The following is a 21573-nucleotide window of genomic DNA, read 5'->3' on the forward strand; positions in this document are numbered from 1 at the left end:
AAGGAAATGCCCTTTTAAATGCCTAATTTAAACCTGTATTTGTAATTCAATTTATAAATCCAGTTATTTATTTCTCTTTTTAAATCGCTTTTTGAAATACATTTTGAAATTCCATTATTTAATTAAGAATTTATAAATGCAATTTAAAATGATGAACTTATTGAGTGTTTTATGTTGTTTTTATAAATTGTTATATTAATTTGAACTATTTATTAATATTTCATTTCTACGTTATTTTTATAATCTCACTTTTTATTGCCTAATAAAATCTTACATAAATGATTTTTTTATAACTTTGTCTATTTATTTATAGATTAATTAATGAATTTTTAAAGAAATCTATTAATTTCTATTTTTATTGTCCAGGTAGTTATTAAATATTGAAGTTCTTTATTACATTTTGCATGACTCTTGTGGTCCTCCATACATGTGACCTATCAGAACCTATGAACAAACTACAGCAAATGACTGTGGCACTTTCACTGATTGGATGATGTATGAACTTCTCTCTGTGAAATGAATTTGTCCTTTGGACAGATAGACACAGCGTTTTTTTTTTTCTAAAAGCCAATTTCAAGCCTGAATTTTGTGTGTTAGTGTGTTCTAAATCAAGGGATATTTTATTGCTTTGATCACAGGCTAAGATTAGTCCAAGCCTGGATTTTTTAATGACTTTCGACCTCAATTTCAACTTCTCCAGATTTACTCCTAATAATGTGTTTTACTTTGATGTAATATTCATTCAGTCAGACTCTACCTCTCTTTATTTGTGCCAGTAACAGGGTATGTGAGGTTAGTGCATTATAGATGTGACATTTGCAGTGAAAACTTGAAATATCATTTCTCAGAAAATGCACAAATATATTGAACCATCTGTTTATATTTTCCCAAAACCTAACCATAGAGTAAAGAAATAAAAATTATATCAGCCATACTCATGTTTTCTATTTAAGAAAAAGGAAACTTAAGTTATTTATGTGACAAATAAAAGGACACATGTTTTTGGGAGACAACATACTTTGTAAGAATTTGTAAATTTTTCTTTTTTTATTTATTCTTCACACCATTCCAGCATCTATTGCTATAGACGGTTTCATCGGACACACGTGCAGTGGGGGGGCTTAGCTAGAGGACCCCCATAACCATTTTAAACACTGGTCTTAACCCATAGAGCAGTGGTTCCCAAACTTTTTCTTGTGTACGGTGCATTCCTTCATGGCCCCCCAAAGAAAATTTGTTACAAAAAACTGTTCTAAAACTCAACATTTTAATAAATAAAAAAATTTAATTATACAAAAAAGTAGTGCTTTTGGTTAGTAGCCTTTATTTTTTAGGTTTAATTACACAGAATTCATGATAAATTAATGTATTTCATAAAATGTCATAAAACTGGGGCCCCCTGGCACCATCTCGCGGCCCCCCTGGGGGTCCTGCCCCCAGTTTGAAAACCACTGCCATAGAGTACTACATTGCTTTTGTAAGTGGTTGCTAGAACATTACATTTATGCATTTGCTTAATGTTTTTATTAAAAAAAACTTACAGTGCATTCATGGAACTGTAAACATATTATCATTGTGTGTGTTCCCTAGGATTTGAACCCATAAACTTTTCCATTTCAATCAAAATGGAAGTGGCTTGATTTGAAGTATCATAGCATTCGAGCTATACATTAGTATGTGTGTTCCCTGGGAACTGAAACCTTTGGGCGATGTCTAAGAATTGGGGTGCAGAAAGGCCCAACTGGTTCAGCAATCAACACTAAATATTTTTATTAAGAGAGCGATATACAATTGGACCACACAGTTATACACACCTTTCTTCAAGTCCATCAACATATTCCTTTTTCTTCTTCCGACTTTCCTGTGCCGACTGCTTGTTCCTGATTTTCCTCCGAATCTTCTTTAGAATCTTTTCTTCATACTGGTCAAAGCATGACAGAAGAGCAAGTTAAAATCCCAAGGTTGAATTTCAGCTGTTTCATTACCAAATCGTTTTTTGATGTCGAAGGTCTGAAGCAGAAGCGATGGGAATCTAAATAAAATCCACTTGATTACGGATGTTATCTTTGACATGTGAAGAAAGCAAAAAATCCATGTTTTTAAGATAAGGGGAGATGACAAAAACTTCCTTTAATCATTCTCATCAACAGCCTCTCCCCTGGCGAACAGATGGGTGGATTTGCTTTTTAAACAACGTGGCCATGGACGTGAAAATGATAATTGCATCAGGCTAAAACCAAAACACTTGCGATGAAAGGGCCTAATGAGTTTAAAAGGAACATTTGTGACAATGTTGAAACCTAATACTGAGCTATAAAAGATGCAAATGTTGTAATTTGCTCCCTCAAGATTGAGACGCCACCTCTTCATAACCTCCATGTTTATTGCCAGAGGCTAAACCAGACATCAATATTTTGTTATTTATTTAAAGAGAACATATCATGAAAATCAGACTTTTATGTTTAAGTGCTATAATTGGCTCCCCAGTGCTTTTAGCAACTTAGAAAATCTGAAAAAGTTCAACCCAGTAACTTAGTTTTGGTAAACAATTCTCTGCATGTGAAAAAATAGCTCATTGAAATTTGGCTCCCCTTGTGATGTCAGAAGGGGATAATACCGCCCCTTAATGCACTATCCAACCACGGTACTGCAATTTAGTGAGAGATCAGCTCATTTGCATTTTAAAGGACACATCCAAAACGGCACATTTTTGCTCACATCTTAAAAAAGTCTTGACGCATTCAATGGAGTAGCAGTGTTAACGACGAGCTCCGGTAAAGCCTTCGAAAATCCTCCTCCTTAAACTCTATATTGCTTCGAGGGAACTAAAAATATATGTAGAGGTGACAAGACATGTCTAAGAAACAACTTAATTCTGGTCACAGACTTCGGAATAGAGAATTAACGAACTTTACCACGCACTCCTCTCCGAAAATGGCGGACGCTCTTCTGAGTCCAGACGACATGGACGCGTTTGTGAAGAAAATAACAGCAGAGGTTCTCGCAGGCGTCGATAAGGCGTTGGACAACAAGATTGATCCAGTGCTAGAGAGACTGTCTGCGGTAGCGACACATGTAGAACAGATGGAGAACCGTGTCACCGAAGCCGAAACGCGAATATCGGCGGCGGAAGACACGGTCTCAAAAGCAAGCGCGGATTTGAGCGGACTGAAGAAACAGCTAGACGTGGCTCTGGAAAAGATAGATGACTTGGAAAATAGGTGCAGGCGGTGTAATCTACGAATTGTGGGCCTACCTGAAGGAGAGGAGGGGACGAATGCGGTGGTGTTCCTCAGGACCTGGCTGCCCAATTTGCTTAAGGTCGACTTCAAGGACAACCAGGTGAAGATAGAGCGCGCGCATCGTGTCCCTTCGCGCCCTCCCGTATCAGGTGAAAGACCGAGGGCACTGATCCTGAAGCTGCATAACTTCCAAGATAAAGTGCGCATTCTACAAGCCGCAAGAACCGCGAGTCAGCTGGTATACAAACGCCACAATATCTCTATCTTTGAAGACTTCTCTGCGGCCATAGTGAGGAAAAGACAAGCCTTTGGAAATGTGAAGAAACGACTCCGTGATCGGGGACTCCGCTTTGCTATGATATATCCAGCGACTCTTCGAGTACAACACAACGGCGGCGGAAAATTCTTTAAACAACCGACAGAGGTCGAGTCTTTCCTGGATGGCCTGCCCGATCCCTTAACCACAACTATTCCTGGCCCAAACCGCTTCGGAGAGGTCTGAATGATACGGTATTAGTTTGTTTGTGTTCTCTGTGACGTAATCTTGTCACCTCTGCGCTCTTTTGCTTTTATATAAGGAATGCAACTGTTCTAATCGTTGGGAATTAATCTATCAGCAGTCAGAGAATAACTGTTTGTTGGAGTTTAAGGGGACTGATGTTTAAAGGAAATATAAAAAGGAAAAATAAGTATGTAGAAGGCCAGCCGTCTCAGCGAACTGACGATATTGACACCTTTCCATCTTATGGTGTTCCTTCTGAATACCGTGCACTCATTGTTTGTTCCTAACAAGCTTCGGTCATGCAATGTTTCCAAGGAGGCAGAGTGGTGTTCACTATTGCTCTCAAATGTGAAACTGACCAGCGTCAGACTTCCCTTGTCTATTCCTAAAAATGTCTGTAAGTTGGTACATGTAAATAGTTCTATGTTCGACATGCAGGGCAACATAACTTCACCCCTCTATCCGTTTTTTTTTTTTTTTTTTTTCTTTTTTTTTTTTTTTTTCCCTCTCTTACGCAATACTGTGCATGTCACCGCTGTATATTCGAATATTATGGATATACCTTTCCTATCTCCCAGAATTGAGCAGATCAATTACATTTCAAAACATGGTAGGGCACCTTGTACATTGGTGCAGTTGGTATACTAACTAACCCCTCGACTATGTCGGTGGATAAAACAATATTACACATATGTAGCTGGAATGTGAAGGGTGTTAAAAATCCAGTAAAAAGAAAAAAGATTTTAAACTATTTAAAAAAGGAACAAGTTCATATTGCATTTCTGCAGGAGACACACTTAACGGACAGTGAGCATGTCAAATTAAAGAGAGACTGGGTGGGACAAGTATATAGCTCGTCATTTACTAGCAAAAGTAGGGGTGTTGCTATTCTCATAAACAAATGTATGCCACTATCGGATATTACTACCTATTCCGATAAATCAGGACGGTTTATCCTACTTAAAGCTACATTGGCGGGACAACCCATTACCCTTATGAATGTCTATATTCCCCCTATCCAATCCAATGATTTAATTACTCAGGCCTTTTCTAAGTTTGCTGAATGGCAATGTGAACATAGTGTAATTGCGGGGGATTTTAATTGCACATTGCAACCGAAACTTGACAGGACGTCAACACCTAATGAAAAGCCCTCGAACAGGGCACAGGCATTAAATGAGATGTGTGAGGAAACTGGCTTGGTGGATGTCTGGCGAGCTTTGCACCCCGGAGACAGAGAATACACATTTTTTTCTAACGTCCATAAGACTGCGAGCAGAATAGACTACTTTTTCTCTCCCAAAAATTCACTCCAAAATGTAATAGACTGCAACATAGGCAACATTGTAATCTCGGATCATGCGCCCGTCTTTCTTCGGTTAGGCATGTCCAACCAAATATTCTACCCGGCCTCCTGGAAATTCAAACCATGGCTTGCTCATGACCCAAATTTTGAATCCTATCTTAAAGAGCAAATAAAATTGTTTATTTTGGACAATAAAACCCCGGAGGTGTCTCCTAATTTGCTTTGGGACACTGCTAAGGCCTATATTAGGGGGTTGATTATCTCTTATGTCTCCAACCAGAAAAAAAAGCAGCTGGCAGATCAGAGAAAATTAGAAGCTACGCTTCACGATCTCAAAATAAAACATGATACTTACCCATCGGATGTGCTCCTGGCGGAGATAGACACCACTAAAACCGCCCTTGAGGCAATTCTCACAAATAAAGCTGAAAAATCTGTGTTCTTTGCTAGACAGCGGATGTACGAATGTGCCAATAGACCTAACAAATATCTAGCCAATCTATTGCGAAACCGGTGTCAAGCCCAGGTCATATCCAGTATCAAAGACCAAGAAGGCAAAGGTCAGCACGATAACAAAGCAATTAATGATATCTTTAGGGAATTTTATAAAAAACTTTACTCATCCCAATCTGGCCCTCTGTCGGGTGATGATATGAACAAATTCCTAGCTGGTTTAAACTTGGGGGAATCAACGGAGGAACAAAGACAGATGTTAAATAAACCGATTGAACGCAGTGAAATTTTGAATTGTATTAATAGCCTTCCTAAAGGTAAAGCACCAGGGCCCGATGGGTTTACAGGGGAATTCTATCAGAAATTTAAAATGGAGCTGGGGGGCCTAATGCACGAAATGATACAGTATTCACTCGATTCGGATGGGCTTCCTGAATCCATGACAGAAGCCAACATATGTGTTTTTCTAAAAAAGGGCAAATGCCCTGAGGAGTGCGGCTCTTATCGCCCTATTTCTCTGCTCAATGTGGACACGAAAATTGTGGCAAAGATATTAGCCACTCGGCTTGAGTTAATTCTTCCCAAAATAATCAACCCTGACCAGACAGGCTTTGTTAAAGGCAGATCCTCAGCTCATAACATCAGAAGGCTTTTTAACATAATTCAACATTCAAACCAGTTTGCAAAGTCTGGAATAGTGATTTCACTAGATGCTGAGAAGGCATTCGATAGGGTCGAATGGCCATATCTGCTCTCAGTACTCTCTAAATTTAACTTGGGCGATACATTTATTAAATGGGTTAGGATTTTGTATTCTTCCCCCACGGCGAGTATTATCACTAATGGTCTTAAATCCCCCAAGTTTACACTAGCGCGAGGAACTCGGCAGGGCTGCCCAATGTCGCCGCTGCTCTTTGCATTGGCCATAGAACCGCTGGCTGCGGCCATTAGAGATGACCCGTCCATTGAAGGAATTAGTTTGGGAGAGAAAACGTATAAAATCTCGCTATACGCGGATGACATCCTCATTTACCTCGCGTCTCCACAACAATCAATCCCAAATCTTGTTGATATAATTTCTCACTTTGGTTCCTTCTCTGGGTATAAAGTAAATTTCTCGAAGTCAGAGGCAATGGCACTAAGTAAATCACACTCCCACAACCCTACAGTCTCTCATCCCTTTAAGTGGTCTCCTGCGGGATTTGTGTACCTGGGTATAAAGATTACACAGAAGCTGACAAACTTATACAAAAGCAATTTTGTCCCTATTCTTGCTAAGATCAGATCAGACCTAGACAGATGGTGCAACCTTCCTTTATCATTACTAGGTCGTATCCACTTGGTCAAAATGAATATTTTACCCCGCCTTCTATACCCATTCCAAATGTGACTGGTCCTTATTCCTAACAAAGCACTTAAACAGCTACGGGGCTCTATTATCTCCTTTTTATGGCGGAAAAAAAGACCTAGATTGAGATATAGCTTCCTAACGCTTCCGAGTAGCTGTGGAGGCTTAGCGGCACCTGACATTAAGCTATATCAGCTTGCTGCTCAACTCCGTTTTATATTGGAATGGCATCTGAATGACCCAAACTCAACGTGGATCAGTGCAGAATCTACAACGCTTGGGCCGATCCCTTTACGGAACCTTCCATATGTGTCGCTTAATAAACAGCGAACCCTAACTAAAGATAACTTCATTCTTAAACATATGATCAAAGTATGGAGAGTAGTACGTAAAACGGAAGGACTCGATTCCCATCGGTCGCCACTCACACCCTTGCATAACAATCCAGATTTCCCTCCGGGGATGAATGATGGTCTATTACGCTTAAAAGACAAAGGAATTCATGTCATAGGAGATCTGATGGAGAATAAACAGTTTATGACTTTTGAACAATTCACTACAAAATATGTCCTCAATAAGAACCTCTTCTTGGTTTACCACCAAATACGCAGCTTCTTCACAAAAAATCTCAGACTTTTTCCAAATGGTCTCTCTGTGTCTCCAATTGAGGAACAATTGAATAAACTCACTTCATCTCGATCTGCATCCAAAATATTTTATTCTATCTTGATAAGAGCAAACACAGAAAACTCAGATAAAACCAGAGTGCTATGGGGACGGGACTTTGGAGAAGACATTCAGCCAGCGGATTGGGAAGCTGTATGTGAGATGCCCTCCTACCTGGCCAACAACTCCGCGTGGGAAATGCAATTTAAGATTGTTCATCGGTTACATGTGACTCCAGCTCAAAGACACAAAATTAATCCAAAACTCTCCAACCTCTGTAATAAATGTAAAAGACTAGAAGGAACCCTCTTCCATTGCTTTTGGAGCTGCTCGATGATACAACAATTCTGGATGGGCGTCTCGAGGGAACTTGAAAAGATATTCAGTTGCACATTACAACTTGGACCAGAGTCATGTCTGCTTGGTATGAACCGAGAACTCCCACTCAAATCTCAAGGATCCTGCCTTCTTCAAATCTTACTTCACTGTGCCCGCAAATGTATACTCGTTTGTTGGATAACGGATCGAGTTCCATCAATAACACAGTGGATTAATATGGCCAGAAGCCTTATTCCATATGAAGCCTTCTCAACAGCTCTAAAAGATAAACCTTTTAAATTCTACAAAATATGGGACCCTTTCTTCAATTATCTGGGGATGGCAGAGTCTCATGCGTTAGAGCTGGGATTACAGAACCTGGCATGGAAAGACTGAATGCTTACCTATTGGTGATATAACATGTTTGTATGTTTTATGCTGCGTTGTTTTTTTTTTTTTTTTTTTTTTTTTTTTTTTTTTTTTTCTTTCCCCCATTTTTTTTTTAATGTACTTTACTGTACTCTTTGAAGAAAACCTGATTGTATAACCACCTGGGCACTCTGTTTGGCTCAGGTATGGCAATTGTATCTGATCCCTGTCAATGTCAAAAGCTTGCAATAAAAAAAAAAAAAAAAAAGTCTTGTGAAATGTCCCCTTTAGTAATATGCACCTATAGGAGAGCGCACATCACGCATATCTGCTTATTACACACACGCCTATTTGAATGCAGATATGTTAAGTCTTTGCAACTGGCTTTAAAAGGAATGGGAGATGAGATTCTTGGTTCATTACACATTACGCCCAAAACACCCATGACTCATTAAGAGAATATGTACAACCCTTTTTCCCGTTGCTTAACTAGCAAAAGTGGATTCGGACACGTCCTAAATACAACTGCACCATGCACTTTAGACCATGCACTTAGATCATTAAAATCGGGTCTGTAGTGTGTGTTTTTACCTTGTTAAGAGGCAGTTGACTGGAAAGAGAGACTCCTTCTTTGGCTAAAAGTTTCCTCTCGTCCTCGTTGAGAATCAGCTCTTGTTGAGATTGCTGGTCAGATGGTTTGGACTGGAAACACAGACAAATAAACATTACGATGGCTGCACAAATACATGTTTGGTACAGTAAAGTCTGAATTTAGGGGGCGTATACACCAAGGCGTTTAAACGTGGCTGAAAACGCAAGGCAGATGCCGACTGTAAGTGCTTGCCAGCTTTTTTTAGCTGAGCGCTTTGTTTTTCAGTCATTGACTGATGTTCGGGTTGGTTGTTGTGATATTTGTCCCGCCCCTCCTCCACTATGATTGGACGACTGAGTGAGAAGTGACATTGATGAGCCCAGCGTTTCACCCAAAGTTAAAAACTTTTTAACTTCAGTGCTCAGCACGGACAAAACCCGCCAGCTGCTGGCTTTTTTGAAAGCACCCCACTTCCAATTTAAACAATTGAAAAAATACGCTGGACACTGGCTTAAACGCTTTGGTGTGCACACTACCTTAACATGGTTCGACGGCAACTACATAAACAAAACAGCTTTTGTGGCCCAAACTTAACTTCCGGTAGACTTTCGCATAACAACGAAGTCCATGTAGAGTAGATATTATTTTTATTTTATACCACGGGTCTGTTGAATCTTATTCTGATTGGTTGAGAATGTTCCTTGGGTGTTTATTATTTTTTTGTAAACCATACACCTTGTAAAATGTTTTAAAAATAAGCACCAGTGCAATGTCTTTGGTAACCGTGGTATAAGCGGAATAATTGACTCCGGTCCTTTGAATTATTCGAAAATAATGCACACAAGCAGTGTAAAGGCACTCTGCTTCGCGTCGTGCCACATTACCACCTTGGTTGTGCATTATTTTCTTATAATTCAACGGCTATCGTCAATTATTTCTTACATAACATTTCTCATTAGTCAATTTTTTTTCACCTGTCGCAATGCATTCTGGGATTGTCTTCTCCAGAAAGCATTATGCTATGCTGCTTTACATTAAGGTCAAAACATTAAAATGAATCTACAGTGTGATGCTTAAAATGCCATTTAGGTGGGTAATGCAGAAGGTTCAGTTAGTTCTCAATCCTCTTTATTTCTCTCATTTTCTTTGCTGTCAATTTATCTCTAAATATCTCAGCTTGTCCTATTGTCCAGTATCTGACATTTCCACGACTCCTCCAGCCGGCTGACATTAACATCCCTGTTGATATCACACCCATCTCAGGATGTCAGAGTAAGACAGATAAGACTCATAATTAAAACTTTATTTCTATATCTATTTTACCCATCTCTTCCTCTCTGTTTCTCTCCCACACATTCACGCTCATTACTCAATTCAATTTTTCAATTTAAAGAACTTTATTGGCATGATTGTGTCACTTACAATATTGCCAAAGCATTATACATAAAACGAGAAACATACAATAACACAATATTAACAAACATTAAGGTGCAGTTAAGCTAAGGTGCTGGGTGATGGATGAAGTACTACTGCAAAATAAAATAAAATAGAATCAGAGGATATTTACAATATAAAGTAGACTTTGAAATATAAACATATGAAGTATACAAATGTACATTTATGGAGGCACATGAGAGGTAGAATAAAAGTACTGTACAAGATCAGGGCTGTGGATTATTTCTGATGGTGTGTAACTGATAAATGAGTTTAGCAGCAGCTGATGGGTGTCTGTCTTCCCCCAGTAACATCTTCATTTGATCTGAGTCTGAAGAGTTATGAAACTCTGGTATGAGCTTTGAGATTTTGTCAAAGTGTTTTTCTCTAAGCTCTTTATATTTACCACAGTAAAGGAGAAAGTGTGTCTCTGTCTCGATCTCGCCACTGTCACAATGGACACAGATTCGCTCTTCTTTTGGGAGCCATGTTTGTCTATGTCGGCCTTTCTCTATTGCCAGACTGTGATCACTGAGTCTGTATTTAGTGAGGATTCGTCTCTGCTTTACATCTCTAACAGTGGAGAGATATTCTGACAGACTGTATTTTCTGTTTAGTGCCCGATAACATTCTAGTTTACTTTGGTTTTTACTTTCATTATCCCAATGATCCAAATATAAAGTTTGACTTTCTTTAATGATTTGGTTTATTGTGGTTTGTTTGCGTTCATTAGTGCTGGTCTGGAGTTTTAGAGCCAGTTGACAGATGGGACTGGTTTTAGGTCTCTTCTCTTGGGTTTTAAGGGCTTCATATTGAAGTGTGTTCGGGGGACTTGAGTTTAAGTGTGACCAGAATTTAAGGGAGCGTTTTTGGATGTGTATTATTAGGGGATATCTGCCTAATTCAGCCCTGCATGCATTAGTAGGTGTTCTTCTCTGAACTCTTAAAATATTTCTACAGAATTCTGCTCATTACTCACTGTTTCTCCAATGCTAGAGAGCAGCAGGTCTTTTACGGTGAGCTGGTAACCTGCTGTTGGTTGAATTCGCTGTGCTGTTGATGCACATTGTGAGTTTGTCTGACCATCAGAGAATAAACAGACCTCCCAATCCGCTGCACATATAATAAACACAAACACAGAATCATGTCATTTAAAAATGCACGAAAGTTGTCATTTAAAATGCAATTCTGTCATTATTTTCTCATTCTCACGTTGTTCTAAACCTGTATTAATTACTACACAAAAGAAATGATAGTAAGCAAATGATGACATAATTTTCATTTTTGGATGAACTTTCCCTTTAATCGAGTAATCAAACAAATATTTTTTATTTAACAATTAATCTGATAAAATGTTAAACTGTTTTTTTTATTAGATTTTTGCTAAAATCCTAAATCAGCACTGTAAAAAATGAAACTTGGATCTACTTAAACAGATTACTTGAATTGGTAAAAATGTTTGTTAACTTGGATTTTTTCCCTAACTTTCTCACAGATTATATATTGTTGGAAAGCTCTATGAATAGTCTTCATTCAGGGCCATTTGATGATAGAAATTGTATAATGACAGTCATTGTGTAAATTGTCACTGACCCTGTAGGAGTACATATGAATTTGTATACACTCACCTAAAGGATTATTAGGAACACCTTTTCAATTTCTCATGAATGCAATTATCTAATCAACCAATCACATGGCAATTGTTTCAATGCATTTAGGGTTGTGATCCTGGTCAAGACAATCTCCTGAACTACAAACTGAATGTCAGAATGGGAAACAAAGGTGATTTAAGCAACTTTCAGCGTGGCATGGTTGTTGGTGAGACGGGCTGGTCTGAGTATTTCATTTGCTCAGTTACTGGGATTTTCATGCACAACCATTTCTAGGGTTTACAAAGCATGTTGTGACAAGGGAAAAACATCAAGTATGCGGCAGTCCTGTGGGTGAAAATGCCTTGTTGATGCTAGAGGTCAGAGGAGAATGGGCCGACTGATTCAAGCTGATAGAAGAACAACTTTGACTGAAATAACCACTCGTTACAACCGAGGTATGCAGCAAAGCATTTGTGAAGTCACAACACGCACAACCTTGAGGCAAATGGGCTACAACAACAGAAGACCCCACCGGGTACCACTCATCTCCACTACAAATAGGAAAAAGAGGCTACAATTTGCACAAGCTCACCAAAATTGGACAGTTGAAGACTGGAAATGTTGCCTGGTCTGATGAGTCTCGATTTCTGTTGAGACATTCAGATGGTAGAGTCAGAATTTGGCATAAATAGAATGAGAACATGGATCCATCATGCCTTGTTACCACTGTGCAGGCTGGTGGTGTTGGTGTAATGGTGTGAGGGATGTTTTCTTGGCACACTTTAGGCCCCTTAGTGCCAATTGGGCATCGTTTAAATGCCATGGCCTACCTGAGCATTGTTTCTGTCCATCTCTTTATGACCACCATGTACCCATCCTCTGATGGCTACTTCCAGCAGGATAATGCACCATGTCACAAAGCTCAAATCATTTCAAATTGGTTTCTTGAACATGACAGTGAGTTCACTGTACTAAAATGGCCTCCACATTCACCAGATCTCAACCCAATAGAGCATCTTTGGATGTGGTGGAACGGGAGCTTCGTGCCCTGGATGTGCATCCCACAAATCTCCATCAACTGCAAGATGCTATCCTATCAATATGGGCCAACATTTCTAAAGAATGCTTTCAGCACCTTGTTGAACCAATGCCACGTAGAATTAAGGCAGTTCTGAAGGTGAAAGGGGGTCCAACATAGTGTTAGTATGGTGTTCCTAATATTCCTTTAGGTGAGTGTATATCCCAACCAAAAAAGGAAAGTAAGGTGCATTTCATAAATTTTAGGTCATGGACTCTGTGTTGTGATTGAAGAGTGAAATAGATTAAACAATTGGTTAAGGTTGAAGCGTTTGAAGTGAATTGTTTTTATTACAACAGCAGAGTTGAAGCTTGCAAAATAAGTGAAGTATCTTGTACACATGAAGAGGATCATGTTTACAAGCAGCAAGAACAGACATAGCAATTACCCAATTTACTGGCTTTTTGGTGACCTCAAGTCTGTATACCAAATGAAACACTACGGTAAAGCTTGTGTTTGTCATACTATCTATTACTTTGGGGAGATCAAAGGGTTCCCTTGTGGAGAGCTGTTGTAATTCTGTTGTAATTACTACATCTACTGCTGCTTTGAAATGAAAGCTTTGAGTTATTTGATGGATTTCTGACCCAGATCAATGGAGATATCAGACTTGTGGTTTGTGCCGGGTGTTCTCTGCTCTTCTCCGTGCTGGTGAAGATGATGAGGATGAAGATAAGGTTGGTGAGGAAGGACGATAGAATCGGGCGGCAGCGGGCTGTCCAGGTGATCTGATGGGGTGTCGTCACTGATTCCGCTGTCACACGGGGAGGAGACCCACAGAGGTGAGCAAGGGTTCAACACACCGTCTGACGCTTGCAACAGGGAGTCCAGGAAGTTATCGACAACGCCCTCATCATGAGACAGAATCTGCAGGAACACACAGACATCATAGCATCACAAAGCTGTCGCTCAACCTGATTTTGGCAAGTGAGAGAAATCCTCAGGGCAGCATATTGTGTTGATCCAAGGACAACATTTTTTTTTATAAAACCTAAATCTGGACCAACCCATGAGGGAAATGAGAAGTAAAACAATAGATGTAAACTTATTTCTGAAATCCGATTGGTTGATTGAAATGTTGTCCCAGTGTCAACATGATGTTTCATACTGTATTTTATTCTTAAAACAACACTTTTATATTAAAGTTCGCAGAACCATAACTGTATCAAGCGAAAAAAGAAAAGGCATTATTTAAAAATATATTTATCAAACATTGAAAAGTTTTCTGCTTTCATTATCTTAAAAACAAGTCCTCGTAAGAATAGGGTTTTCTTATATCATGAACACATCTAAAATGGCTGTGAGGTTGACAGGCACATCTGGGTCATGCCGACTGTCTCTCATCAACACAATGTCACTTTGAAAAGGATCTGAGTACACATCAAATGAGCTCAGGTCACATTATCAAACAGCATTGCACTCACATTTTGCTCTGCAATTGACCAAACAGGGTTGCCATGGTCACCATTGCTCTCCACATGAGAGATGTTATGGGGCTGTTCAAGCAGAAGATCCAGCAGTTCAAGTCCTGAGTAACCCTGAGTGAAGATGAGAGAGATACAGGCCATGAACAGTATTGAAGGTCATGGAGGTAATGAAGGTTTCATCTAAGCATTAACTTATATGTCAGATGTTTCTCCTAACATTTCTTTGGAGAAATGTCATAGCAAAAAAGTAAATGTCTTAGTTTTTTGGTTTTGATTTCCAGCATAAATATTCAAAAAATATTAAAGGGGACCTATTATGGTCTTTTTACAAGATGTAAAGCGAAGTTTCAGCTGAAAAGACAGCACAGATCATTAATAAAAATCATGTCCAAAATGCCGCTATTTGGATGGGAGCACAAAAGCGCTGTTTTGTGTGTGTACCTTTAAATGCAAATGAGCTACAGCTCCTCACTCCCTTAGAGCACTTTTAGTTAAAATTAATCTGGTTAATACAACTCGCTGAGGGTGAAAACTATGGTAATGTAGGACTGTAAGTGGGCGGGGCTTTATCAATGTGACCTCACATTGGTAAGAGAATCAAACGGCATGTCTAATGAGACTGCTTTGGTCTAATGGGGATTAAAAAACAAAGAGCAGGTGGATTTTTTCCATTGTAGAGAGGATGTGTTCACACACAATGGGCCCTATTTTAACGATCTGAAACGCAAGTGCGAAGCGCAACGCGCAAGTGAGTTTGTGGGCGGATCTTGGGCGCTGTTGCTATTTTCCCGGCGTGAGAAATAACTCTTGCGCCGGGCGCAAATCAATAAGAGGTTGGTCTGAAGTAGGTTCATTATTCATAGGTGTGGTTTGGGCGTAACGTCAAATAAACCAATCAGAACGCTATCCAACATTCCATGGCGGGTTGCTATTATTATGACGGATTTACCAGGCGCATGCCAGGAGCGGTTCACAGCCGAGGAGACCCACGTCAAAGACAGAGAAGTTGTTTTGTATGGGGATAGGAGAAACCCGCCCAAATCAGCTAGCTTAGGTTAAACAGGCGTGAGAGGAAATAGCCACAATTGTCTCATCAGCTGGAATCCCCATCGTTGCGCCAGCATAAATCGGGCACGCCGTGTAACGGGAGGTGGATCTGCCTCTACACAGACGCCAGCAGAGGACATCGCTGCGTCCACCCTCACCGCTGAAAGGGTTTGGGGGCTTTGAAATCGGACCCAAGAAACGCAAGCAAGGTACAACCCCAAAGTACTCTTACAAATCAAGTTCATAAGGTTTCTTATGAAAACATTTTAATTATTATTTACATAAAATAAACGTAATACAGCCACACAACAAAGTTATGAAAATATTTTAATCGTTATTTGCATGAGAATAAATAAAAACTATCACCACAATGCTCACCACTATGATTCCCCTTATCTCGTGTATTAATATTTTTAAGTGTAACAATTTATGATTTGCAAAAATAACTGTTGCATCTGTGTAGATTAGATAAGCAAAGTGTATGCGCGTTGTGCACGCTATACATTATGGTCAAGCATGCGCCCTTAAAATAGCATAATGAACAACGCGCCACTGACTTTAAACTTTTTTTTCTGGTCAGTGGCGCAGTTGTTTTTTGAAACTGCAAAATAGCATCAGGGATGGTTTGCGCCGGAACACGCCTCTTTTTTTACGCTGAACCACCCAGGGAGCGCAAGTTCATTCCCTAGTTTGCCGACGTGCTCCTGTGACGGGAAAAACCCGCTGTGCGCCAGGGCAAAATACGAATGATACATGCGTCACTGACAAAGTCAATTGCGCTGGGTGCAAGATAGGGCCCAATATGTCCAAACACCTTGCAAAAGTGGATTTTTCATAATATGTGCCCTTTAAATTGGTTCGAGATGCATTTAAACAAAATGACCCAAGATATATTTTTCTAATATAAAAAATAAAAATTTCAGTAGTCAGGGCACTGATAAGGGAGTCAGCTATTTTAAAGTAACACTATGTAGTTTTTTTACCTTTATATAATGTCTCTAAAATTATTTCAGTGATAGAAAAACTTTTAACTGGACAAATTGTACTGTTGCTGCAACCTAAGCAGCCTCCTAGCTGCTACAAGCACACTCTGAAAGTGCCGGTGGAGGGTAGGAAACACAGCCCCGCCCCTCCCCCTGCCTGCAGAAGAGTGTCTGATACCAGGCACTGTTGCGCTTTCAACCACATGGGGGAGCTGTAAGTCATTTTTACATGGAAACTACATAGTGTTGCTTTAAGGGCTGTCTCAATCACAAAATCCATCCACACTGAAAAAATTATTCATTCAATTTACTAAATTTTTTTAAGGTAGGTGGTTGCAATCAATTTATTTAAGCTACATTTAAACAAAGTTTTTTTTAATGTAGCTTAAATAAATTGATTGCGGCCACTTACCTTAAAAAAATTGAGTAGCCTAAATTAAATTAATGATTTTTTTTTTCAGTTCAGTGCACTGAAGCGTTCCCTAAAACTTTCCATAATGCACTGCACAAACCAGTTAGCATCAATGGTCCCTATAGGTTCCCTCGCCGAAAATCGCTTGATATTTTTTAAAGCTCTCCAACCGAAATCATGTGTGCCCACCTTTGGTGCCAACTCGATAAACTTCATGAAAAATGATAGAACTTTTGAAAAGACAAAAGTTTTAATATAAACACACAAGTGATTGCCAGAATGGGACCACAATCTACTTAATATTTAAATGTAATATTCCTCCAAATTTATGCACGGATATGTAAGAGAATAATGGAAGTGTTTTCATAATATAGTTAACAATGTTTAAAAAATTAAGTCAGAGAGAACAAGTTTTTCTGGTTGTTAATGAATAACAGCTGGGAATGATCACAACATGCTTAGCCAGTCACGTCACAGGAAAATAAGTGATCAGTGTCCCAATATGAAGTGACCTAGAGTCCTAACCAGTGCCCGAACCTGTGTACACCATATTCATGACCTTGGGAGCTAGGGAGCTGAAAGTCTTAGTTAGCAAAAACTAAGACACTTCTTAAAGAAAAAATGATTAAATATTATATTATGAGTACCAAATTATTGAATAATAAAAAATATAACAATTTAAGAAAAGCAATAAAAAAAGACTTTGGACACTAATTAACTTGCAATTATATAATCATACATATAATTAGAGTATGCAGATAGCAAATCTCTTTAGGAATATTAATAATATAATAAGATCTTTAATTGCAGACGCTGGATTACTGGGGTATCTCAGGAATAAAATCTTAGAGGCAATAAACTTTAGTCGCAGATTTTATCTGGGTGTCTCCTGGGAGTAATATTTGAGATATTAAAGAGATTTAATTTGTGATTGTTAGCCCCAGACATTTTCTCAGTTTATAAGAAGCTACACAATCATTTTGACTGGTCTGGTACAGTTTAATATTACACAAAAATGAAATATAAATATTTATTTTAATAACATATATGACATTATACTTATTATAATTTATAATTAATAATTTAACCAAATAGTGTGTTTGTGACATTTGAACAACTTGTCTTATCTTAAAATAGAAAGTAAACAGGTTTTCCTCGAAGAAGCAACTTCAACTTTTACATTATAGCAACTCATCAAGCCAAAATGTAAAATATTTAGTTGAACAAAAAAATAAGACAGCAACAGTATTATTTTTTTTTAGTGTGGGTGTTTGTGACCCAGCTGACAGAAATATCTCATGACCACTGCTGTGGTTATAATGCAAGCAAAATTTATCAAAGAATATATTAAGAGATAATTAAAGATAAAAGAGATAAATATGGAGCATTTTTGTCAAATCAACACATATTGTATGTAACTTTAAATTAATTAACTTAAAAATATTAGCTTAAAAAATTTCAACTTGAATTTATAACTTAACTTTTTAAGTCATAACTTAAAAATAATATTAAGTTCTGAAAAACCTCTTGATGTAGTTCATTTTCTAAGCCAGTTAATATTCTGTCTGATTCGTAAAGGAAAAAAAAATTTGTCAGGCCCAAAATATGTTTTAAATATATGCTTAATACATTTTGTAGAAAGTAAAGCTAAATTTAATATATTTTTTAATTTAAAAATATATTTCGTTTTAACCTTCATATATTAGCATATATTTCAAAATGTATTTAAGGTGCAACAAATACATTTCTTATTTTACAACTGAATATGACAAAAATATAATATAAAAAATGATATTCTCCTGGCCAAAGAAGTTTGTATAAAATGTATAAATTATAAAATATACGTATACATATGTATAAAATAAAAAAATATATAGGTATATTTTTGCAGTTTAAAATATATTTCAAACCTTTTCAAACCTTATGTTTACAAGTTTGTACATTTTTTTCTGTAAATTCACAGGAATTTAAAATGTTTTAAAATATATTTTTATTAAAATATATTTCAAAACATACAAAAATGGCCAAATTGGCGAAAAAAAAAACATTTTAAATTCCTGTGAATTTACAGAATCCCTTTTTAAATTTGTTAAAATTCTGATTCCAATTAATATCAATGAAACTGCAGTTGCTTTTTTCGATTTAAGGCTTTATAACTAAAATACAGTTAAGTAGCAATAAAACACAATAAAAACATGATAACATAATAATAAACATGTTTTGACAAAAACTGAGTTATCTCGTTTTGGCACCAAACTCTTCATATATTTCATCACATATATTTGTTTGACCATTTTTTTTATATAAAAAAAAAATGTGAAAAATTCTATTTGAAAATATTTAGCCTGCCAAGCATCAGACTGTTGAATTAGCGTAGCACGTAGACACTCTGGACTGTCAAGTCAGAAGTGATTGACTTTGAATCACAAATTCATGTGCTTTCTGTCCATGTATGTTTCCAGTAGTGTGCATCACTCATGTATGTGTTTTTTAATAGACATTGTAGGATAACTGAAATGTTACAGTAACATTTTCTTAGACCCAACTGGCACTTCCATGCTCTTTTTATCTTGGATTTTCAGATACGACGTATCTAAAAATCTATATTGTCTGCCTGCCAACACTAAAAAGACATAGCTTGATTCATTTCCCTAAAAGTTAGATAAGCTTATCACATCTGAACAGTTTTATATGGTTTGTGCTATTGCCCAAAAGCAAAACACATAAACCACCACCATGGCAAAAAACAAAGACATAGCATTTAAGTTTTCAGGTTATTTCTTAAAAGCCAATCTTTAATTGCAGTTTAACTCCAAACCAATTCAAGGTCTAAATAACTCCCACACACTTGAAATACTCAGAGCAATCTTGCAACTCTGAAAGTTTCATTATAGCTTTGAATAAACTGATTGCTCTAGTAAATCAAGATTATAGATAGCAAAGTAATTTATTGCCATGACAAACATTTCTAATGCATGAGCAGCGGTGGGTAATTACCACATTTCAGGTTAATGGTGGAAGATTATTTGCTGAAGATCTCTGCTTTATCCTTTCCTAATGGAAAAACTCGCTGAAGACCTTTGGGTTGTTAAATCTTGTTTACGTGTACAAAAGATCATTATCATTGCTCAAATTACTGCATATCCACAAACTTTCAGCAAAAAAATAAATAAATAAGATGAGTCTTAATGAGCATATGGGACAGTAGTGAGATTAAATGTTCCTGTAGCTTAGCATTGCATTAGCAGGGCAAAATGTTTAAATGTAGCTTAAATGCCAACCCTGTATCATGAAATTATGTACCTATAGTCACGTAATTTTGTGAGTCTTTTCTGTGACACTGACACGTTTTTCCGCCTTTTTGTGTGAACATGTTTACGTGTCATGGTCACGTATTTGTTACTCAACTGTTTTTTCCTATTTTCAAACCATTGACGCTTCAGTTTAGGGTTAGATTTGGTGTTTGCATGTCACTTTACGTATTTGTTTATACTTTTTTTTCATGAATTATTTTTTTATATTTTATGATTTTTAAACCATTGTCCCCTGGCATCAGGGTTAGAGTTGGATTTGGGAAAAACGTGTCAGTGTCATGAAAAAGACTTACAAAATTACGTGACTACACTGTAAAAAAAATTCCGTAAAAATTGCAGCTGGGTTGCCTGTAATTTACCGTAGATTTAAATTTATGTTATTTACTGGCAACATTTTGTTCAAAGTTAAATGAACATTAAACATTTACAAGTCTTTGTCTTTACAGAGTAAAACTAAAAAAACAGCATCAAGTAAAACATTCTGGGAAACAAAATCTGAAGCAAAAAAACAGAAAAAGGTTGATGATGATTTTTGGTTCCCAGAATGCTTTGCATGAGGCTGTTACTGTATAGTTTTATTCTGTAAATATAAAGACTTGTTAATATTTAAAATTTATTAAACTTTGAACAAACTCTTGCCAGTAAATAACATAAATTTAAATCTACGGTACACTGTAAAAAAATTCAGTAGAAATTACAATGTTATTGCAGCTGGGTTGCCGGTAATTTACCGTAGATTTACATTTATGTTATTTACTGGCAAGAGTTTGTTCAAAGTTAAATAAATTTTAAATATTAACAAGTCTTTATCTTTACAGAATAAAACTATACAATAACAGCCTCATGCAAAGCATTCTGGGAACCAGAAATCATCATCAACCTTTTTCTGTTTTTTGCTTCAGATTTTGTTTCCCAGAATGTTTGGCTTGATGCCGTTTTTTTACTTTTACTCTGTAAAGACAAAGACTTGTAAATGTTTAATGTTCATTTAACTTTGAACAAACTCTTGCCAGTAAATAACATAAATGTAAATCTACGGTAAATTACCGGCAACCCAGCTGCAATTTCTACGGAATTTTTTTACAGTGTAAATTACCGGCAACCCAGCTGCAATAACATTGTCATTTCTACTGAATTTTTTTTACAGTGTATAGGTATGTACAGTGAGTGGTTTGAGAAAGAAGCGTTTGCCAAATGCATGAATGTACATTTAAACACAAATGGAGATAAGGAAGTGATCTGAATATTATCACAAACTATGCTTAGATTTTCCAAGAGTTTCAATAAAGTTTCTTTGTAGTGAAAAATGTGCTTTAGATTATAAAAAAGGTATAAAAGAAACTTCTAAGAACCTTTGATTGATCAGAACCAAACTAATCAGAAGCCCCATTACTTCCATAGTATTCTTTGTTCCTACTATTGAAGTCATCTGATCGGGTTCTTTAAAATATCTTAATATCTTTATCAGAACAAAAAAGTTTATACCGGTT

At 37.3% G+C, this 21573-nt stretch overlaps 1 protein-coding gene across 1 annotated transcript in view; it reads right to left on the reverse strand.

Moving 5' to 3' along the window:
• Positions 1 to 21573, reverse strand: part of creb3l3b (cAMP responsive element binding protein 3-like 3b) — a 29818-nt gene that overhangs the window by 7828 nt on the left and 417 nt on the right. Inside the window, exons 2-6 of the mRNA XM_065261986.2 lie at positions 14325 to 14438; positions 13488 to 13767; positions 11210 to 11343; positions 8796 to 8906; positions 1815 to 1921 (exon numbers count right to left, since the gene is read on the reverse strand). Of these exons, the coding sequence (XP_065118058.1) occupies positions 1815 to 1921; positions 8796 to 8906; positions 11210 to 11343; positions 13488 to 13767; positions 14325 to 14438 (746 nt within the window). The remainder of the gene's footprint in view (positions 1 to 1814; positions 1922 to 8795; positions 8907 to 11209; positions 11344 to 13487; positions 13768 to 14324; positions 14439 to 21573) is intronic.

The sequence above is a fragment of the Paramisgurnus dabryanus genome, chromosome 6 (genome assembly GCF_030506205.2).
Source record: "Paramisgurnus dabryanus chromosome 6, PD_genome_1.1, whole genome shotgun sequence".
NCBI lineage: Eukaryota > Metazoa > Chordata > Actinopteri > Cypriniformes > Cobitidae > Paramisgurnus > Paramisgurnus dabryanus.